The 23,956-nt window shown below is 33.9% G+C and overlaps 1 protein-coding gene across 1 annotated transcript in view; it reads right to left on the reverse strand.

The window, feature by feature from the left end:
- Positions 1-23,956, reverse strand: part of LOC122790850 — a 183,190-nt gene that overhangs the window by 80,768 nt on the left and 78,466 nt on the right. The window contains exon 2 of the mRNA XM_044058496.1: positions 578-717. Within this exon, the coding sequence (XP_043914431.1) occupies positions 578-717 (140 nt within the window). The remainder of the gene's footprint in view (positions 1-577; positions 718-23,956) is intronic.

A 23,956-nucleotide genomic window follows, 5' to 3' on the forward strand; every position in this document is an offset into this window, starting at 1 on the left:
GGAGAGATAATGTCAGCCATCATTAGGAACAGTTTGCCTTTCAGAATCTCACTAACTGAAGTATCTAGAATGTTATCACTGGGTGTTAGTGAGCTGGCAATGGGACTACTATATGTCAATTAGCAGAGATAAAGAACTAAATCTGTTTTTAGAGAAATCCCACTTTAGGGCATGGATAAGTAGAGCCTCACTGCTGAGTGCTACCTCAGCATGAAATTACCACTCACTGCCAAAAGTAATATACTCCTTACATATTAATACAAGTCAATATAAACTTGGAGAAGCAGATTTAGGAGTAAATTAACATCAGACTGAAGACAAGTATCCATTGATTTGCATGATTCCAAGTGCACAGTTTTCTCCAAGATAACTGAAATAGTAATCAATAAGTTATCAAAGTAAATGCAATGAATGCAAACAGCACACAACATATGTTTCTTGAAGCTATGGTTTAAAAAAATTAGTTGTTCAATAAAGTCTTTTTAATACTATCTTCAGTTTGTAGCCCCATTCTAAGTAAACTGAATGAGGAACCTTATGGTATAGTTTTACGTAAACTGATTCAAAATGTACTTACATATTTGTAGCCTCCTTTGAATAGAAGGCTGTCTCATTTAACGGTAGTATGTAGCAGAAGCTGTTGTCAGTCTTGGACATCATCTTCTGATATATCGTGTTGTTGGTAGCTCCAATGACATAGTGCCATTTTCCAATCAGCTGTAAAAAAGGTTGACAAAATAAATGTTTTAAGCTCAGATGAATTCTGATTTAAACAATAATACACTATGAACACCAGATATACCATGCCGTGGGTGTGCAATCCTTGATGACCTTTTGTGTTTTACATTGTAGATTCATATACTGTGCTATTAAGAATCAAAGACTGTTGGAAATGTAACAAATCAATGCAGCTCATATGCTTTGCAACTTGGAGACCAATTATTTTACAGAAATTGATTATTAATAGGCTTGTTACCATCAAATGGTTGCTGAGTAACTATAAGAATTTTAAAAACAAGGCTTAAGAAGATTACATCACTTTTACAACCATAACATGCAGAAACAATTAGCCACCATGAGATATAATGCATGACTACAAATAAACAGTTACTCCATTATTTTTGCAGTCCTTTACACTGCAGGTTTGGTCTGATCTCACCACTGTGGCCATGTCCTGTTACTGATACAATAAGCAGTTTGTGAATTGTGCTGTAATTCATTTTAAGTCACACCGATGAATTAGGCCATCAATGACTTAACAAAACCACAACATTGGTTCTGGGGGTATGAATTATAAATTATTATTTCTACAGGTTTTCATTGCAAATGTAAATGCTTTTAAAATGTTCAAAGTTGTAAAATTTTAAAAATGAGTTTCGATACACAGCTGGATAAGAATAAACTTGTATGCTTAGTGACATGACTAAAACATAAATCATTTGAAATATATTTCCCAAAATATAAGTATTTTCTTGCAGAGTTTTACTGTATTATTTATCAACAATTATCGTTCTTTAATGTAGTATAGCAAAGAGAATGTCTTGTCATTTAAAAAAAGTGGTGCCCTCTGTCTATAAATATCAAATAGTATCATCTGAATTCTTGGCGAAGTTATAAATGCTTTGTGACATGCAATGGTATCTTGAATGTAATGCACTGTCTTTAACTAGTAGGAAATATTTGCATTGTAACAGCTTTTTGAAATCAGCTAGGCAATAAATAATTACTCAGCACATGTCAAATTCAATTTTACAGTATAGCTGCTGTACAATTATACTGAAATTATTATTAAATATTCATCTTTCCTCTATAAGACCTAACCAAAGTTTTTTTTTTAATTTGCCTCGTGTTATATTATATTCTATAATCACAAAATATTTTACCTTTCATTTTTCTAGTTTTTAGTGTATTAAAAAAGCCAAAAGCTCCCCTTAATGTTATCTTGATACCATCTTTTAAAAATCCATCAAGTCTTCTACTGGAAATGGACTTTAAAGATGGCCCTTTTATGATACCATCGTTGTAAAACTAAACAAAAGTTCAGACATATGAGTCAATGGAGGTTTTTTGATAGCATTCCTTTAGTGATAACACATTAAAAACCCAGGTGTTGCTATTCCATTTTTACACCTGTGAGGCAATCATATTCCCTTCTGATTTCTTTTCCTTCTACAAACACAGATTTTTCAGACTCTATAATAAAAAGTATTGCCATAACACAATACAGGTTTCAAAAATTATTTCTCAGAGATCAAATGGATATCATATTTTTTGTGGAAGATACATGTATTTAGCATTTGTTTACTTATATTTCTATACTAGGATAGTCCAACTTGGCAAGAAACCAATTTTCAGTAGAGACCAGGGGCGAAAAGCAATCAGGCAGTGGTTATAACAGCATATAGCATACATTGTTATACATCAAAAATAGAGTCACCAGTATCAACAATATTTGTAGGCAAGGGGCATACTTTATAGGTTATATTAATGCTTTACATTGTTGTCGGAATGAATAGTAAAGATAGCTGCTTTTAATTATCCCTAAAGACTGGACCTTTGTGGAGATACCGAATTACCTGATGTTTTAGCATTTCAGCTTTAAAAATGAACTACCATTGAGAAGAACAGAATGTAGCCAACAGATAGGGTTCATACTCTAATGAAGAAGCTCTCTACTTGGAAGAGAATAGCTGGAACGATTTGCTTTTTTGATGATCATCTCTAACAGATTGATTGAACATGCACCCTACAATATCAGTGGATGTATGTTGCTACTTTTCTTAGACGACCACCTTCATATAGCCAACCATGGTGATGATGACCCATTTCTCATATGAGAAAAATACTAATACTTGCTACTAGTATGGATGGTCAAACTGTAACTTATGACAGTGTGCTGAAAAAAAATTGTCAAAACTTTGTGAAAGGGCTGCCTAAACAGAAACAAATCTTTCAGACTGCTATTGCTTTATTCTCTCATTTTTGTTTACTTTTTTTTAAATGCAGCAATCTCAGAAATTATTACTTTAAAATAACTGAAGTTCAGATTACAATTTTGAGCAGAGTAGAAAGACATATGTATGTTTGCTTTTGTTTACCTTTGCCTACTTATTTTAGATTAAAACAATGTATTAAGAAACTTTGATTTATTCAAGGAAAATTCAGCAGATAATATTTTGATGGATTATACTGTAATCATGATCGCCAAATTGCTTTCATCCTGCTTTGTGTCTTAATGCAGAGCATGATGAACTCATCTTCTTGATATCTCCCATTGAAGGGAGGCCTAAGAAGAGGCAAGTAGTCATGTCTGAGGTACCAAATGCTGATAGTAAGGTGGTGATGAGGTTCCAGTTGCTTGTCCTTAAGTCTTCCAGAGGAAAGAAAATTCTAGAACAGAAAAATTAGTAAGTGCTTCTGCTGGTTTATAGCTAGACAATCAAATTAAGGCTTGTGAAAGTGAATTTAATTTAATTACACTATCAGACAACACTTTCAGAATAACACAAATACTTTTCTTAGTTATCATGGGACTTCAAAGATGTGAAAGAAGATTGTGGAATGAAGTGATGTCTATAGTCAACCATTCATTTAGACTTACAGTTTTCTCAGAATATCACCATTGCAGAAAGAAGTAATAGAGTAAGGAAAACAATCATATAATATGCTCCTTTGTGAGTTGTAGTAAACTATGAAATTCTATTTTTTTAAAAAAATAAGTAAAATAGCTGTATTACAGCTGTATCAGATTTAGGTTCATAAGTCAATACCAGACCTTTGATCCAGAGGACTATTAGTAGTCTGGTGATAAATCAACAAATATGTATTTTTTTTATTTTATTTGTATAACTGTTTAAACAGCACAATATGTAAAAACTGAGAGTGTTTTTTTAGGTAAATTGCTTTATTTAAAAGTGAATGAAAAGTGAATTTTAAGGTACAAATAGTATTTGAATTTAAATGTATTCCAGCACTTTTCCACTGATACAGCTGTTCTGATGTTATGTATTTTAGTGTTGGCACAAAATAATGTTTTTTCAAGGTAAAGTAATGCCTAACAGACTGGCATAGTGAGATCAGGAAGTATGTACAAAAATGGACAAATGCAGACTATATAAATTTAAAATGTAATGAATTATGTTTCATGAGACTTTCATGTAAAAAAGTGTGTCTTTGACTTTTGATTGGATACTTATATATTATGTACTACTGTTTAATATAAAACAGAGTACACATATGTACTCCATTCTTTTGTTAGTGGAAATAGAGCTTAAATCCTACCTTCCCTATAGATATGTGGTGTAATACATTTTACTCTTTAAAGCCTGTAAAAGATCTCATTCTGACTGACTTACTAAGCAAGGAATGGTAAAATTAAAGTATTCTACAAAAATGGTGGTATACATTTGGTGAGTTGGAGCCATTATTATGTATTTATTTTTTATTCACAGGGTCTTCTTGACAGAGAGGGGATCTCAGGATTTTTGAGAGCAGGAAAAGTTGTTTCTGTTTCAGGCTATAAAAAAAAAGAAATTTGGTAATATATAGGTTAAAAAGGGAACAAAAATAAGATTTTAAATAAAGTAAGAAAATCTGCAGAAACTTACATAACAAAGTGAATTATGTTATTTAAACAATGAGGTGTGCCTCACTTTAATTTCTGTAAACAAGATTTTTTGAAGGGACTACATCAGCCGAGAGATGACTCATCAGCTATGTATGCAGCTACAAGATTTTCTTTGGGAAGGGAATGCATAAGTTAGGTGGACCTAATTAACGTATGGGGCAAGCTTCGAGTACATAAATTATGGATAACATAATCGCAAGTATTTAGGCAAAGAAAATTAAGTTGGTAGAAGTGATACAAATCAGAGGTTTCTTCAGGACAGTACTTTTAACTCCAATACAGTAATTAATCTGAGGCAGTACTATAAAATGATAAAATCCTGGCCATGTAAAACAAATCAGCTCAATCAACAGTTTTCATCTGACTGGCACACCCGCACACAATTAGCAAAGAGTCAGGGATAATTTTAAATAATAAAAATACTCAGCAAAGTAAAACGTAACTAACAGACATCTCAAAATATATTATGTTAAAACTGCAAATAAGTACTTTGCCAGAAGTTTTTCTATGACCATGTAAATGGCTTAAGTTTCAGGAGTGCTTTTGTATAAACTAATGCACACTAAAAGCATGTCACAAACTGATATGTCTTCAACTTTTGACATGAAAATAGGAAGACGTTTAGTATATAGAAAAGATACATAAGACTGCTGCAGCTAAAGGAGCTTATAATTTAGTTAGTAGGAAATTGAAGAGCTCACTACTGAAAGTTACATGTAAGTATGAAGAACATATTTTGGTTAATCAGCAAAAATAGAGCCCAAAACGCAGCAATATAGCAGAAACAAATATAAAATCCCTTGTGAACAAGGAGCAAAAAATCCAGGCTGAGAATGTATTCCAAAATAACAGCAAGAAATCCACGAATAAATGTTCAGGTACCAGTTTATTAACAGAGGACACAAGCACTTTCACAGTTGCTTCTTCAGGTGTAACTCCTGCCATAAAAGCACACACCTTATATACTCTTCCTAATTAATCTAAATGATCAATTAACATACTAAAACATTTAAAAAGATAGTACACATAAAAATAATACCTAGTTGAAATGCATTTGTATTACAAGATACACATACTAGAACATTTTAAAAGATAGTACACATAAAAACATAAATAAATATTATCTAATTGAAATGCATTTATAATAGTGGACAGTGAAATTATACATATAAATATATTCATATAAAAAATTATGTTTATTAATTTAAAATATATTTATTTAAAAATATATATATATTTATTTATTTAATTATTTAAAAATATATGTATATATATATATATATATATATATATATATATATATATATATAAATTTTTAACAAGATATAAATATATATTAATGAATGTATTTAAATTTAAAATTTTTGAACATGTTAGAAATGTTAAAAATGAATCAAGATTCATCTATTCAATGGTCTATTACGAAGCACAGGCTTAATAGGAATGCACTCATTAAGACCATGTCCAAAACTAGATCTGAGCCTCACAATCCATTTTGCTTCCGTATCCTCTGTTCTAGCTCTTACATCACCAACCCTGCCATTCTCATATATAAGAGATAAAACTCTAAACTTAAATACATGGTCATCTCCCATGGCACTAAGAATCAGGGAGCATCTGTATCATGTTAGGAAGAAGTCAAAGACTAATGCTCTAGCTAAACATATTAGTGCCATCTTGATTCATTTTTAACATTTTTAACATGTTCAAAAATTTTAAATTTAAATACATTCATTAATATATATTTATGTCTTGTTAAATATTTATATATATATATATATATATATATATATATATATATATATATATATACACATATATATTTTAAATAATTAAATAAATAAATATATATATATTTTTAAATAAATATATTTTAAATTAATAAACATAATTTTTATATGAATATATTTATATGTATAATTTCACTGTCCACTATTATAAATGCATTTCAATTAGATAATATTTATTTATGTTTTTATGTGTACTATCTTTTAAAATGTTCTAGTATGTGTATCTTGTAATACAAATGCATTTCAACTAGGTATTATTTTTATGTGTACTATCTTTTTAAATGTTTTAGTATGTTAATTGATCATTTAGACTAATTAGGAAGAGTATATAAGGTGTGTGCTTTTATGGCAGGAGTTACACCTGAAGAAGCAACAGTGAAAGCGCTTGTGTCCTCTGTTAATAAACTGGTACCTGAACATTTATTCGTGGATTTCTTGCTGTTATTTTGGAATACATTCTCAGCCTGGATTTTTTGCTCCTTGTTCACAAGGGATTTTATATTTTGGTTAATGTCTGAAACAAATTTTATTCTTATGTTCAGAATTTTAAAGGTACAAAAAATGGAGTGGGCCCTATGATTGTGAATAAAAAAAGCATTATATGATGGAATAGAATTAGATTAGGTGTTTAGTAAATATTTTCTTCTGAATGATTCCATGAATAGGGTCTATTGTTGTGTTAGAGATATCTTAGAGGATGATATTTACAAATGTCCATTTTTTAGTTTGGACACTGTAAGAAAATTGTTAGGCTGTATAAGACATGACAGTTCTCTGGGTCCCAAGAGCTTACGAGGATGCTTTAGGTCACTTATTCTAAATATATTTCTATGATTATTGTATCCTTCTTTAATACAGTGCTATTTCATGGTTAAGTCCCTTTAAATTAGAAATATGCAGATGATATACCTCTTCATAAGGGTGGTTCAGTGGATAATATCTCCAGTTACAGGCCAATTAATCTAACTCCCTTGGAGGGTAAGAGCTTTGAAAGATATTTACTATCTGTCTTGACTACTGATTTAAAATATTGTCTGTTGGATCTGTTTCAATGTGTTTTGCCTATAATAAATCAGCATTTACTAATCTGACAACTTTTTATCACCCTGTTACTTTGGTCTTGGATCAGGGTCTATCTGTTGTTGTGGTATTCTTTTGACAGTATTCCACAAAATATAATTATTGATGTAATGCTTGAAAAGCTGACAAATCCATATATTATACATTAGGTCTCAAACTGGCTGAGTGGGAGGAAGCAGTGAGTTAGAATTAAAAATGATCTATCTAACTGGACTGACATGTTTAAAGGGGTCCTGCAAGGCTCATTACTGGACCCAGTGCTATTTAATAAAGTTTTTTTCTCAGCTACCAAAGCTTTCCTATATCTAGATGGCAAAATATACTGATGATCTCAAAGTTGGACAAGTTATAACATCATCAATGGATGTAGAAGAATTTAATCTGTACCTGAGTAAAGTAAGTTTTTGGTTAAATTATCGTGGGTTAAATATTAATAAAGATAAATGTGGGGTTCTTTACTTTGGGAAACCTAGTTTGGATGCCAAAGTAAAATTAGGAACCACAGTTTTATCAAATTTGTCAGACTGTAAGGATTTGGGCATTAGAATTTGTACTAATTTTAAATTTAGATCACAAGTCCAAGTTATTAAAACCAAAATGCTCAAAGCTGTAGAATTATTGCATATGTTCCAGCTATTATTGAAAATAATATGATGTTTTGTGCAAAGGGAATTTATTCATTTTGGAAGGAATACAGAGAAAATTTACAAAGAGAATTTCTGGGATGAAAAATCTTCCATATCAAGCTAGATTAGAAGATTTAAGCATTTTTCCATAAATTATAGGTTTATGCAAGGAAAGCTGTGTCTAGCTTATTGGGCATTAAGGAATGAGGAGCTCTGGTTTTTACTAAATATTGAGCTTATATATTCTATTCAAATTGCTAGGTGTATTATTCATTAAAATTGGAAGATGTAGAACTGTTGGTAGAGCAAAATCTATGTCAAATTCTGTGGTATGCATATAGAATAAACTTTCTCTATTAATTAGGCTGTCCGAATCATTATACCTATTTAAAAAAAATTTTGATAACTGGGTTGATACTAAGGTTTATACATTGGAGTCTGCATTCTGATTATCATTTTGCCCCAGTGCAGTTGTTTCAAGCTATTGAAACTAAAATAAATGAACTTTCTGCTTTCAAAATATATGTAAGTTGTTGTTGTGTCTTTCGGCTTTTCCTGGTTAGGGGTCGCCACAGCGGAACTCCGGTCCGTTAATGATTGGCAGTAGATTTTTACGTACAGAGTTGCCGGCTCTGATGCACAACCTTCAATGAAGGTACGCCCATTCACGCATGTCTCCACACAGAAGACGCTCTAGCTGAGAATCAAACAGGACAACGTCTTACTGTGAAGCGACAATGCTACTGCAGCACCACCACCGCAGTTCAAAATATATGTAAGTACATTTTTTTATTCTGTTTTCTTTTCTCCGTCTGTTTTAGTAAGTTTATAGTTTCATTTATTTGTCATAGCAAAGCTTTAATTTTGCTAAAGATTTTTAGTAAGGGCAGTGGCTAGCAGTAACAATTTGAACTGCATATCACCATCTAATGCTATGGGTGGTATATTGCTGTATTTCCTTTGTAACTGACTTTCAGGATCTGTGATTTTTACTGCATGCTGGCAAAGCAAGGAATAGAGATAGCATGTGTTGAATAGAATTTTTTTGGCTTGGCTTTAATTTATTTCCAAAAGAATAATGAAGAAAGAAATTTAAACAATAAATGTGAAAATGCTTGTTTTCATCTTTATTGCTGTTACATCATGAGAGATGTTAAGATTTAATTAATTTATTTAAAATAATATTTAAAGCTTATAACAGTGATTGTTAAGTAGACATAAAGATTATTTCAGGTGTGTAATTAACGACTTTCACTAGTACTAAACCCAAAAATAAAACTTCATGTTTTTGTTTGTTTAACTGAAATTCCAAAGTAGTATTACAAGTATGTTTAATAATTTAAAAACAAAAACTATATTTGTTACTTTGTTGCAGTTGTCAGTATAGCGCATCAAATCTTAATACTAGTAAATTATATGATCACCAGCAGACAATATATGTTTTATGTCTGTGATTGCTAGCTTAGCTACTTAAAAGGATATTGCATACCCAGATCAAAATTAAAAATAAATAGTGACCATTTGTGTTTCATTTAATTTCTCAAAACAGAATTATAACATGAAAGTTGTTTTAATGAACTGGATATCTCCCAGAGCCACAGTTCAGATGCTAAAGTGTTTCAGCTAGTGGGGTTTGGCTTTATTGGCCTGAATGTGTCCATTATAGACTTAAAAAGAAAAATAAACCTCACGGGCATTCAAAACTGCCATATAGCTAAAACGCTTGATGTCCTTAAGGGGTCATTTGCTTATATCCCATGTGCCTCTAATACAAGAGGTTTAAGGAATCACACAGTGGAAACTCTAGCTTGGCTAGATTTTTCTTGTAGTTTTTACTGATTGTTTTGTTTGTGTGACCATTTTGCTCATTGTTTTAACCTTCAGGCACCATAACGAAGTGTTGGAGAGAAGTTAAGTAATGGTAAGTATAGCTTTATTTGTGGCAGTGAGAAAGTTTTTGGCTCTATAAAGCATCCTTAGTTTTTGATGAGTTTTTTTTACACAGTTTTGCATATGCAGGGCAAGTTTAAGGTTATCATACAGTACCATCCCTAATAATTTGGTATGAGAAGTGACTTCAATGGTTGTATTATCAGGAGAGAGAACTTTAATTTTTCTTTCTTCATGGGAGAAGGATTCAGGAAAAAAGTAGTAGTTTATTTTTTAGGGTTAAGCGTGAGTTGTGAGTTACAAAACCATGTTTCAGTTGCTGTTAAAGCTTCCTGAATATTTTTTTGGAGGTGTGCCATGTTGCCAGAAGTGCAAATGAATGTGGAGTCATCCGTATACCGTATTAGGGAGAACTGTTGTGTGGATGTATGGTGGTTGTTGGTGAGAAGGTTAAAGAGGAGGGGACCAAGGTTAGAGCCCTGTGATACACTGGTGGTGACTGGGAGGTATGGAGATAGCATAGAGTGCCATTTTACTGACTGATACCTATTGGACAGGTAGCATTTGAACCACAGAAGGCTGTGCTGAGAGAGACCTACTGAGGACATTTGCAGAAGAAGTTTGCCATGACAAATTGTGCTGAAGGCTTTAGACAAGTCTATAAATAAGGAGGAGACTAGTTTGCCATTACCTGCAGCTTTATGTACAGTATTCTTATAGGACAAAAGTGTAGTGTTAGTACTATAGGAAGGATGGAAGCCATTTTGTGTGGGGAATAGGAGTTCTTCCTGCAGGAGGTAGTTTAGCAATAGTTTTTGAATACATTTTCAAGTACAGTACTTTAGAGAGGGAGATAAGATAGCTATTGGTCTAAAGTTAGTAATGTCTGTAAATGTAAAAGGTTTTACTAATTGTTAACAGAAAAAAAATAAGGTTTAATCTGTTGATGGGTTATTTGCTGTACTTCAGAGTGCAAAGTTTGACTCATTCCATTTCCATTACTTCTAGCTATGTCTTGTTTGGATCAAGTCTCTTAACTAAACTAAGACACAAATTATAAGTTCTGTGCAATGATAAATCTACTTCCTTATTTAGTAAAACCTGTCATCTAAGTATATATTGTATACTACAAGATGATTGACTTATTTGTTAAAAAAAAAATAATAATTAATTAATGAGTGGCGATACATTTTAAATTATTGTGCTAATCCAAGTCTTAATAGCAGTTTTGTTTGTGCCAAAATTAAAAGGCAGGAGCACATCACATGGTTTGCTAATCAAACTACCATTACCCAGCAGCACTGGCTGTGATGACACTGACTCTGCTGCCTGGAGGGAGAGGTGCATGAGTACACCCATCCATCTATATACTCTGCAGTACGGTGACAGTTTAATTCATATGCTGCCAAGTCCACCTCTATACTTATGTGTAGGTGTTTCCAAAAGAATGAACCACCTACCTTCCCCACCAAGGATGCTGTCATAGTGAAAGCACATCCTTGTTCCCCACAGAGCTTGGATGGTTTTAAAGTATAATGACTTAAACATTCAGTCTTATCAGTGCTGGTCTCCACTGACTATTTGGTGGTGTAACTTCAGATTTAAAATCAGAGGCATAGCTAGCGCAGGGCAATAGGGGCAATTCTACAACATTAGGAGTGTGTAAAGCCAGTAGCTACATTGTAACCATTGGGTTATTATAATGAACTTTTTTTCCTTTTATTTGCTCTTTAAAACTGTCTGGGAAGTCGTGGATGTAAATGTAATAATCCTTTTTAGAGAAGAGTAAAAATGCATGTAAAACATATTTGTATTTCCACTAGACTAGAAATATCTGTAATATACAAAATGCATTTAACTTACAAGTAAAAGTTTAACTCACATGGCAAGAGACAGGAGACAAACTCAGACAAACATTATTAAAATGTCAGTTTAGCTTGTATGGTTTGTATATAATAAATGTAGGGAACATATTGGTTTAATATGTACTTCATGACTTAAAAGCACACCAGCTATGAGTTTGTAAATGAGCATTGCTACCTTTTGTTGCAAAATGGGCATACTTATGTCATCAGAGAAAACCGAGTTCTTTGCTTTTTAACTCTTAAAAGGTGTCTATTAATAACACAATGTTAAACATTCTAGCTCTCTATAAAAAAACATAATTTCCATAAAATAGTGTTTATTCTGTAATCTGTCAAAGCATAGCAACTCAGCCCTAAACCTGTGTGACATTTGGACATGCAAGCAATTTTCAAAAAGTAATAAGTATACTTCTGAAAGATAAGAGTGATTTGCTGTCAGCAAAATGTACAAAGAGTATTCTGTCTACAAAGTATGATATATTTTATGTAAGTGCAACTGACTAAAATAGTACGATTGTCACTGCAGATTTTTTCACCAAATGTTAAATAAAAAATATAATCTGATATTCTGTTAGTAGTTATAAATAGTAGCTCAAGTTTTTGAAACTTTTTTTTTGTTGTTGTTGTTGTGTCTTTCGGCTTTTCCCAGTTAGGGGTCACCACAGCGGAGCTCAAGTTTTTAAAACTAAAGTTTACAAAATAATTTGCTTTTACAATCAGTCCATTGATTTTCAACTATAAATAAAAAGAAGAGATTCGAGTAGACACTTCTCCATCCAGTAAAATCTCTCTCTATGTGTGCAAATATAGATAGATAGATAGATAGATAGATAGATAGATAGATAGATAGATATAGATATAGATGTAGGTTCATAGGTAAGTACTAGGCTAGCTGCCCTTGCAGGCCATTTTAAGCCTAGTCACATTCCCTTTTTGTGCTTGAAATAACCTATCCCATTTGGTTATAGATTGCCCTTTCTCATCCCATGGTCGAAAATTACATATTACTCCTAATAAGAATAAGTGACATCATACCATGACAATTTAAGGGGACCTATGCACGGGAAAAGGCATTTAGGAGCTGCATCTGTCCTTTAGTGGTACAGGGGGCAGTCCTGGGGTAAATATTTTGCTCCCCATCCATAAATCTAATTGTGCTAGAAAATGAACAGGGGTGAACTTTGTTTTATGTGAATGTTAAGTCTGTTCCACAGGAGTGGTATCCTCTGTGAAATATATATAGATATTTATACATAATATATAAGATGTATATATATATATATATATATATATATGTATATATATATATATATATATATATATATATATATATATAAAAAAAATATAATATATATAAAATGATATATAAAACTATATATATATATATATATACATATACACAGACACACACACACACACACACACACACACACACACACACACACACACACACACACTAAATGTGGAATTTCAATTCCATTGTCCTCATTATTCCATATCTTCTAGTTTGGAAACAAGACAGCAAAGGGAAAAATAAACCAGAATAGCACCCTGTCTTTAACACCTTTAAAGTATATTAAAAACTTATGAAAATATAAGCAAATCCGCCCAGCTTTGAAATTAAATTCACTTTAATTGGTGATGCATTACTTTTGATTGAGACGTGTTTCTATTTTACAGCCCTTTCTGTTTGAAGATGTTGATGTCAGAAGATGATGATGAAGCTTTATTTAGGTAGTAGCTGTTGTAACCCCCCCCCCCCCACACACACACACACACACACACTTAGAAGCTTGTAACTGCAAAAAAAGGAAGGTGTCTACTAAATGTTATCTAAAGTCACAGGAAATCCTGTCCAGAGACATATAAATAGAATGTTAATGCAAGTTAATCACTTCAGAACGTTATAAGACTTACTGATTTGCCTGCTGGAGAATACCCTTGGAGGCAGAGTTGAGGCTGTATCATACTGCCTGTATGAAAAGTGAAAATTCTATTTTGCACTTAAAATGTAGATATAGTAAGAAATTTTTTTTTTTTTAGCCAGAACCAGATAGCTTTTAATTTAGTTGTTAGTTTTTAACATCATTTGTGTGATCTAATGTTTTATTTTCAACTCCTTGTGCAAGTTCTGGACTGTTTGTATCTGTATTTGGAAAGGAAGGTGATGCTTTAACATATTTATTTCAACATATTTATTTCAAATAAATAATTTTATTATTTAACTTTAAGTCCTTGTGACTGATGTTTTCTTATTAGCTTAATGGTTCATGTATTTTATCAATAAAATTAACTGTCAGCATCTTCCATTTGAAGTGTTACTGCTCAGGCTATTGTTACTACATAAATAATTGAAGGTTGGCATATTTTATGGGTAAACAATACGTTGTTTTATTGTTTTGCTAGTAGCACCATACACTTGGACAGTTACCATTTACCCCCACTATTATGAGAAATAGTGTGTGTGTGTGTGTGTGTGTGTGTGTGTGTGTGTGTGTGTGTGTGTGTGTGTGTGTGTGTGTGCAAAATAACTTTTGTCAAGTTTCAATTACTATTGGTGAGAGTGCATTGAAAGGTACTAGCCTCAAACTGAAGTGGATGAAATTCTGGAGATCACTGATTATAAGTTTGATATGCAAATGTACAGGTTGGAACTTATTTGGGTGTGACAGATGCTGGCCATTAGTCAAGTCAGCAGTGAGCCTTTACCATAGACCCTCAAGGTCTATTGTCCTTTGCATATTAACTGGAACCAGTGATGGGCTAAAAGGACCATAGTGTTGATTCTGGCAAAGTACTTTTTTAGCAACTTTTAAAACCAGTACGGATGACTGGGATGGTTAATGGCAAATTTTCACTGGATATGTGTAGAGAAAATCCACTTAATGGGGAACATTGTTAGTCACCCACTGGCATTGGGTGATGTGGCCAAACTTGTCAATGGTTTCCTTGGCTGTAAGATTAGTAAGAACCTACAAAACTATTAACCTGTTCAAATATTGACACCAAAGGTGTAAGATAGTAAAAGCCAATAGACTATATCCATCACAGCCCCTAGTTATTTGTTCTTTCAATTCTAGTTGTTGAAACCTTACCACTAGGATTACCATATATACCATTAACCATTCTAACAATTGGAGTATTAGAAGGCAGTGAAGGAGTTTTTGCATGGGATCAAATGCAGGAGAATCATTTCAGGATGTTTTTGGTTATCTCAATAAGAATGAATAACTTCAATATCCTCATGTGTTAGAATATACTCATTCAGAATTAGTTTTAATGAATCAAAATGGTGTAGATTTATATGGATGATCTCATGCTACATATATTTAATCTCAGAAGAGTAGTCAATAATCAGAGAGTGATGTTATGAAGTTACATACATATACTGATTTTTTCAGTGCAGAAAACAAACTGCTTGTCCAAGGTGTGCATATATTGGTAACTACAAGTCTACTGTGGTAAATATAATTTTAAGGCACTGGGATGATTCAATTGTTTTTTATGTGAGAAAGATGAGAGAAAAAAATTTTTGAATTATATTTTTATTTAGAAGAAACACTCTAACCACCTTTTTTCAGGTTTAATCCAGCAGTATTGCTTGATTAAGTGATGTTCTAACTTGCATATCTAACAGATGGAGAACGAGTGAGGCAAACCTAGGATTACAAGATGAACTCTGATAACTTCTCATGACAGACAACTAAATGGTTATGCAGTTGTGTAATTATGGAGTTGGAAGAATGATAGGTCCACCCTTATACTTAACTGCTATTTCCAGTCGCCCCAACAAGCATATACTGAATTCATCAGCTCACTATTGCAGCCCATAATGGTGTCAAACACTTTGACATATTGACCATCCTGTCATACATACATGGTCAGTAATGTCACCCTTAGAGCAAACCACCCATTAATTACTGAAGAATTTAGAGCTACAGTTCTGCAAGTTATGGTTGGCAATAACCTAATTGTCTTGTCTTATTCATATAGCGCAGAATGCTGAGCAACAGGAAACAAGAAGAAAGATCTGGTTGCCTTACTGTGGTTGCGATGGCACAGTACCAAACTGTCTTCTTACCTGGTGAAAAAAAAAGTACTGGGATTATGAATTGAAGTTTGGTGATAGTGGTGTGGCTGTATGAATCCAAGTATCATATAGTGGTACAATTACTTTTTCTTATTTTATTGTAAGTTTTCTGCTGGCATTTATACAACTAGACGAATGTGGCTGTGTTTTTCTTGTTGTGACTTGCAAGGCAGTGAACAAAGAAGGTGTTTGTTCCATGGAATTCAACAATATACTAAGACTCCAAGCAGTACATCGAAATGCATGTTATTTATATAAACATTTTGTCAGTGAATTTAATGTGTTATCCTGGGTCTACTTCTAATGACCGAAATGCCGATTCGCCGACAGTGAAATCACCGACACCAAACGACCGACAACGCAGTTGGCCGACACGCTCGAATCCCGACAGACGGAAGACCGACAAGGGGAATGTGTAAGCGCGACCTGGTAAGTATGCGATAGTGAGGGATTTAGGAGTAGGGAGCGGACAGGTAAGTGTGCAATACTCAGGGATGTAGGGTTAGGGTGTGTGATAGGTGAGTGTGCGGTAGTGTCGGAGCTTGGGGTTAGGGGTGTGTAAGTGAGTTAGGGTTAGGGTGCAGGTAGGGAGAGTGTGCGGTAGTGTCGGAGCTTGGGGTTAGGGGTGTGTAAGTGAGTTAGGGTTAGGGTGCAGGTAGGGAGAGTGTGCGGTAGTGTCGGAGCTTGGGGTTAGGGGTGGGTAAGTGAGTTAGGGTTAGGGTGCAGGTAGGGAGAGTGTGCGGTAGTGTCGGACCTTAGGGTTAGGGTTTGGGTTAGGGCTAGTGGATATGTGTTGTAGTGTACTGTGTTGTTTACGTGTAGTGTGTCGGTGTTATGGTGTTCGGTGTTTCGCGTTGTCGGGTTTGTGTGTTGTCGGTTTTCTGGCGTCGGTGATTTCACTGTAGGCGAATCGGCGTTTCGGTCATTAGAAGTAGACCCGTTATCCTTTGTGCCTCAAAACAGAAATGTTAACCTGTGAAAGTTCTTTTTTAACAGCAACTTTCCAATCATCACAAAGGACTTCAAGTTTTGTTAGTACCATAGGATTATAACATTTACCTTTATTAATAACCAGGTAAATCCATATGGCACAAATACTTATCTTCAGGATAAGCCAAGAGGTCAGCATGGTTAAGTCACTTGTTCAGAATTATGTAGTTGGCAAGTAAAGAAAGAGCAAAGGAAAGTCATGGCTACAGGATCAGGGTGATATTTGCTGATGCCTTATAGCTTAACAGTTTGCACCTAACTACAAGCCAAGTTCAGTATTTGAGTTTCCTTTATGCCTCAGACAGCACACTATTTAAATAAGATGCCTGGCAGTAAAACTAGTGTTCAGTGTGTTTTCCCTCAATAAAATGTGTAAGCAAGACCAAATTAGCTTGCAACTATTCTGATCCTATTTTTCTGGAAATAAAATTCAAGAAGATAAGTACAAAAATGGAGCACTCATATTTCGTACTCTAATATCTTTTGTATAATATAAATCAAAACAACTGCATAATTACAGTGCTATTTCCTGGGGGGCCAAGTATGGCATAGAATTATACATTTTTAAATACTTTCAATTGAGAGCATACAACAGTTAATACTGTGGTGAACAGTACTCCATTGACAGTGTTACAGTGATGTGAACAAACAATATGTGCAGGCTACCCATAGAGACAATTAAAATAATATGCTATCTGCAATGGACATACGATTCTGCACTTCTTTTAAGGTTATCAGTGATCTTTCATAGCGGTGTTAAGAACACTACAAGAGAAACCACATCATCTTGCTACCTATCAGTAAAAGAACAAAGCACAAAAAGCCCTGTTGAGTTCGTAATCTAGAAAGATGAAACTATGGCTACTGTGCATAATACCAGTGACAAAGGTTTGGGGGTCTGGCAATTACTATTCTGAAAAACCACCACCTCTCAGAGACATGGGAATCCTGACAGTTACACCTGTGAGGGAAATGAAATGGGCTGGCAGCTCACACATATTGATGCCATTACATGTCCAAGTCTTTTTGCCTTGGCAGAAAGGATGAAGGGAGAATTCTCCATGATCCCTCTGATTACTCAACTAAATAAACTTGGCATAATACAAGCAAGGCCCTCTCAGTGACAAGCTTGCCTAAAATAGTGGGTGCCTTTATCTAGAAGGAATATCCTGCAGTGATGCTAAAGTGAACCAGTAGGGGTATGAGAACAGATGGATAAAATGCCTTCCAGACAGCATTCCATTATCAAGTAAAATAATAAAAAATAAATTCATGGAAACTTATTTCAAGCTACAAACTTTGACCCCCATAATTATATTAGGGCTGGCCTGGCAAAGCTAAACAGTATAGCAGCAGAAACCCTGCATTCTTTATGGCCTTAGTTACAAATTAAATAGAGAAACAGTGCCTTATAAAATGTTTGAATGCTGAAATGTATTCACAAGGAGTGATGTAAGCTGTAATTTGCATGAGTTTGAGTAGCCAGGAGTTACAGCTAGACTCATATGAATGAACTAATTGGATTCACATTTTTCCCAGAGGATGTACTCCTTTCTGACCCAGGATAACTCTGTGCATCACATCTGTCACTACCCTTGGTTCATTGCAATTCAGACTGTGAAGATGCGCAATCTCCTTCCGACATCTTCTTTGTTAGCAATTCTACAAATGGTTAAGTGTAATCTTCATAAGAGTCAGCATCTATCTCTTTGGCTTTGTGTATAAATTAATATTTTTCTTTGGAGAGTGTCACCACTGCTACTGTAAATCATAACATTTGGATTTCCTCACCTATCTTCCTTGTAGATACAAAGTGTGTCTTACAGGGTTATGTAAATATACACATGGATCATTTATATAGCCCATGCTAAGTCACATATTTTTCATTTCTTTCTGTTTAATGGGCCACATATCTCCCAGTCTTTTGAAGAGATATTTTTTAGATCATTTTTTAAAACCTTCAGTTTTAGTGGTTTTAGGTTATTTTCTTTTTCAAAGAAGTGTATTTACTATGTTTCCATTCTTTAGGTATTGCTAAATCAGTCAGTTAATTTGACTGTGGGTAGGTAGTCAATAAAGTATTTCATACACATTGTCATTTTTTCCCTTAGTTTATGATCACAAAGCTGATGAGTGTGAAGATTGGAAAATTCAAAAAAAAAACAACTAAATTTCATACTGAAAAAGTGTCAGCATCTTTTGTAGCCAAGAAAACACTTACTAGATTTTAGAAAATAAAAAAGAAGAAATATCTCACAGAGCCTTCTGAAGTCTGAAACAGTACATTAAGAAAGGGTCTCCATACCCAATGCTCTAGGTTTTCCTCTCTGTTGACTTCATCTATAGTCTGGCACATGTGTGTTATGTACTCCCAATGTGTGGGAAGAGAGGTCACTTACAGCCATGTCAGAGGAGCCACAAGCAATGAAGACATCTAAGCTGAAATTCAAACAGGTACCTTTATCACAACTAGTAAAGGTCCAGAGATCATTTTTTCCCGAAAGCTATATTGAACTATCAGGAGTATAAAACATGGATTTCCATAGTTTTCCATGGACTACAGCCTAAAGAGTTATATCTACCCAAGATCTCTCATTTTTAGCCAAGAAGAAATGTCTTCATTGATCTCCCTTCTGTTGGAAGCATATTACAAGTTGTGAGGCTGCCAATCCAGCTGTCTGGAATTTTGTAAATAATCATATGTCATTTGTGAATATTAATATGATCCATAGGCTTGTCTTACAAATGTTAAGCGAACTAGATGCTATGCGGATATTAAACTACTGGTGCAGAAGTGTGTATTGAACTGTATACTATCTACTGAGCTTCAAGAATGTATCCACAGTGTTCCCTAGGGTCTATATTAGAACAATGAACGTTCAAAATTTCGAGTGTTCTAATATCCAACCATTTTCAGTGAATGCTGAAAATACTGAAGAAACAGAAAACCGAAATTTTTCCTAGGGAAATAATTCAGTTGTCCATTTCTGTTGCTTTGGTATTTTCAGCGCTGTGGTGGAAAGTTATGGGTCGGGTTAAGGTAAGTGTGCGATTGTGTGGACATGGGGATTAGGGCGGGTTAGGTGAGTTAGGGTTAGGGCGTAGGTGAGGTGACTGTGCGATAGTGATGGACCTTAGGGTTAGGGTTTGGGTTAACGTAAGTGGATAGTTAGTGGTGTATGTATAGTTTAGTGTAGGGTTAGGTGTAAGAGTTTAGGTGTATGTGTGTGGATTGCTGGTTGTTTGGTGTGCTTGTATTGTGTGTATGTGTTTTGGAACAGAATTTTTTTTTCCCTAGGAAAACAATTGCTGTTCTGCATGTTCGATGTTTTAAATTTTTGATTCATAAGGTTCAGTATTAGAACACTCAAAATTTTGAATGTTCGGTGTTCTAATATAGACCCGTTCCCTACTGGAAAAGAACAGAAATGCATATAAACTATATTAATAGTGGAAGCTAGAACATACAGAGTTAACTTGCAAAACTTTAAGAAAATATGTTGAAAGTGTTTTATGATGTGCTATAAAAGTTAGTTTCAAGGCAGCAAGGAGACAGGCTGCCTAGAGCTAGGAGTTTCTTTCTATTGTTGTGAAACATAAATAATTACTAGGTTTAAAAATTAAAAGTGTTTAACTGTTTTACAACTTCCAGTTCTAGGAAAACTTCTGAGAGATATGTACTTCTCACACACAGACGCTAAAAATTCTGTTGGTATCTGTTAGCTTGGGAACTGAAGGCAGGTGACAAATAGTGATGCCATCCAGGTAACCCAGCAGTAATGTTTGGATACTAATTTGGGAACTCTCTCAGTGACTGAGCATTTTGTATCTTGTCTTGGATCTGAAAACATCCATTTAGCATCTCATCTGCATTTGCCTTGCTCTGTACTAAGTTATTTAGAGCATACTATCTTTTAGATGTAGTTAGGAATATAGTAAAGATGAATGTAGATGTTTTCTGTATTTATTTGAGACTGCCCTGCAATGTTGTTTTAAAAGCTTTCCCTGTGATTTTGAACTCTGTAGTCAATGTGCTGAGTTATTGAGTATTGTCTTGTTCTTTTATTATTTATTATTAAATATATTTAAGCCTTTTAATTGTGGCTGGTTTGTTTAGAGATATTTAAGCTCTTAGAGTACTTACATATGTATTTGGTGACACTGTATAGGCCACTGCAATAACCTTAGTCTTTTGTCACACTTACCATTTGGCTAATAGTAACATTACACAGTAGGATTGGTCACCCTTTGGGAAGGGTCTTATAGTAGCTGATAAAGAGCTGGTTGGTGGCAGTGATAACTACCTTTTAGTCTGGGCAGAAGGGAGCATAGCTAGTAAAGCTGTACCAACCTTTCCCAGGAGTGTGTGCGTATTTGTATATAAATCAAATCTCAAAGTGTGTGTGTGTCAGCTACTTGGGCAGGGACATGAAGCACTGGTTGGACAGAGAGGGTGCTGGAAGTTTTGGCTTGACCACTTGGTTGAGATCTTAACCCTATAGCTGTGCCAGTGGGGAGTCATATTGGAGATCTGGAGAAAGAGGCAGAAACCAGCCCCAGGCTGACTGTGATCTCAATCTGCTGTTAAGGGAAATTGTACTTTACTGTGTGTGTGCATGTCCCTCAGTGGTGCTAGTGGTGAGAACTGAGGCTCCTTCAGTAATGGCCCAGTGCAGGGGCATCACACAAGTAACAATGGGTGTACATTAGGCTTCCACAGAGAAGTTTTCAGTACTTACGTATGTTGGTCCTTTAGAATGACAGAGGTTGATTGGGACTTGGCTCTGAGCAATCAGCACCCAGATTGTTACCAACAAATGCTTTTCATGTATTCAAAAGGAAAGAAAATAATATTTTTATTCTTTTATCATGAGGGTAAGTGTACTTTTAAACATCTGTGTGTAATTATGAGAATATGCAATATAACCATATGTACTAAATATTTCCAAAACTAAGTGACTTACAAAATACTGTATGGCATAAGGTAAAACTTGTTGTTGAAGAAAACTGACATTGATATTTGCTAAGTTGCATCTGAACATACATTAAGTGTTATTTATATTGTTTGTTATACAACTAAGCATACTTTTCCATATTTATGCAAATATGCTAATAAACATACTCAGAGAGGAATTTCTTGATGTCATATGAAAGTTTATATCTGTGTATCTAAAAACATTTTAACAATATATGTCTAGGATGTAAAGTTTCCAAGATATGATAATTTGTTTGTGAGGTTTGTTTGCATTATAATATATTATAGTATTAATGTAAAGGCTGTGAATGAACTGATTATTACAGCTGTAAAGAATACTTTTTACTGATGACATCATGGTCTGTTCCCTTATAATAGCTTTTATTTTTCAGAAAACATTTATAGTCATTTGTCTGTTATGTTTTTTCACTTGATTTTTCCAAACTTTCTCTGAAATGTAAAGCTGTATGCAGGCTGCTAGAAGTGCGCATTCCACAACACAGAAGTTTTAATGAGATAAATTTCATGACGTAAAGTCCTATTTTTATCATATGATTAGATCATATCATGTAACTTTAGCAGTTCCAGTACTTTCTGGGGCACCCAGGACATAATTCCATTTCTACAGGTAATTTACCTTTCACTACAAAGGGGAGACTACTGCTAGATGGATATGATAGGAGGATTTATATATTCATTTTTGTATCACTGAGATCTCATAACTCTTTGACTCATAGGCTATCTTTTCTGAACATTGCCACTGAAAAAATAAGAGCAAGAGTTGACAAGGTATCAGATTCTAAAGATAAGGAAGAGTTTTTTACAAAAATAAAAAAGTGATAAATCTGTGGGTCGTCAGGCACTAAGGTGCAGATATAATGCAGGTGATACAACAACAAGAACTGCATTGCTAGTTTAGTGATACAAATTATATACATGCGTGTGTGTGTGTGTGTGTGTGTGTGTGTGTGTCTATATATATATATATATATATATATATATATATATATATACACATACATAAATACATATATATATATATATATATATATATATATATGTATATACACACACACACACACACACACACACACACATACACACACACACACACACACACACACATGCGCTCACATCCTTGATTAGCACATGATAATTTACCTGTGGATGTTAAACCTCAAATTTAGACAATCCAATTATAAGAAACTTCCTGTTTTGAACTTCTACCTCAAGCTCTTAAAATTATGAAAAAAAATATTATAATAAAACAGCAAGAGAAATAATTTTCTTTTCACATGAATTATCCCTTAAGTAATAACTACACAAAAAACATGTGATACAACCCTCCTCATCTAAACATCATAAACCTGAATACCTGAAGTCTGCTCAGTCCAGTTGTGTGAAAGGCATATTTATTTACTACATTAATTGTATTTATATGAAAATTAGCTTTGACATGTGCCTCAAACCACTACACAATAATTATAGAATATGTGCAGTAATGTTTTTGCATTTTATGTTTATCTGGATACATTGAATATAAAGCTCTTATCTTTCCAGTTTATATACTAGGACATTTTATTGTTAAACATAACACAAACTAAATGGAACTTAAAAAAAAACTATTTTTCAAAGATTTGAACAATGAGCATTCCAGAGATAATAAAAACTGATAGAGCAGTTCATCTTTTTTGTTCTTTTGCTCATGTATCACAGTGTCATAATCTGCTAACCAGTGACAGATTAGCTATACTTCAGGCCCAGGGCATTTTATGCCTTTACGCCCACTCACACACTAACTTAAATTATTTTAGGGGGTACAAGGCATAAATGCATATGTTCTTTTAGATTCATGTTTCTGAATAAAGGTAGTTTGAACTGCTGTCATTATAATCAACCAATGGCCACACTAAAGCATTCCAAACTGCTTTACACAAATGAACAAAAGTCCTTCAAAGTCAGGCTAATGACAGTTTAACATGATCATGACAACAGGGTAAACTATTTTCATCTGTAAAATCCC

This window comes from Protopterus annectens, chromosome 16.part0 (assembly GCF_019279795.1).
Source record: "Protopterus annectens isolate FY-2018-M chromosome 16.part0, PAN1.0, whole genome shotgun sequence".
Taxonomy (NCBI): domain Eukaryota; kingdom Metazoa; phylum Chordata; order Ceratodontiformes; family Protopteridae; genus Protopterus; species Protopterus annectens.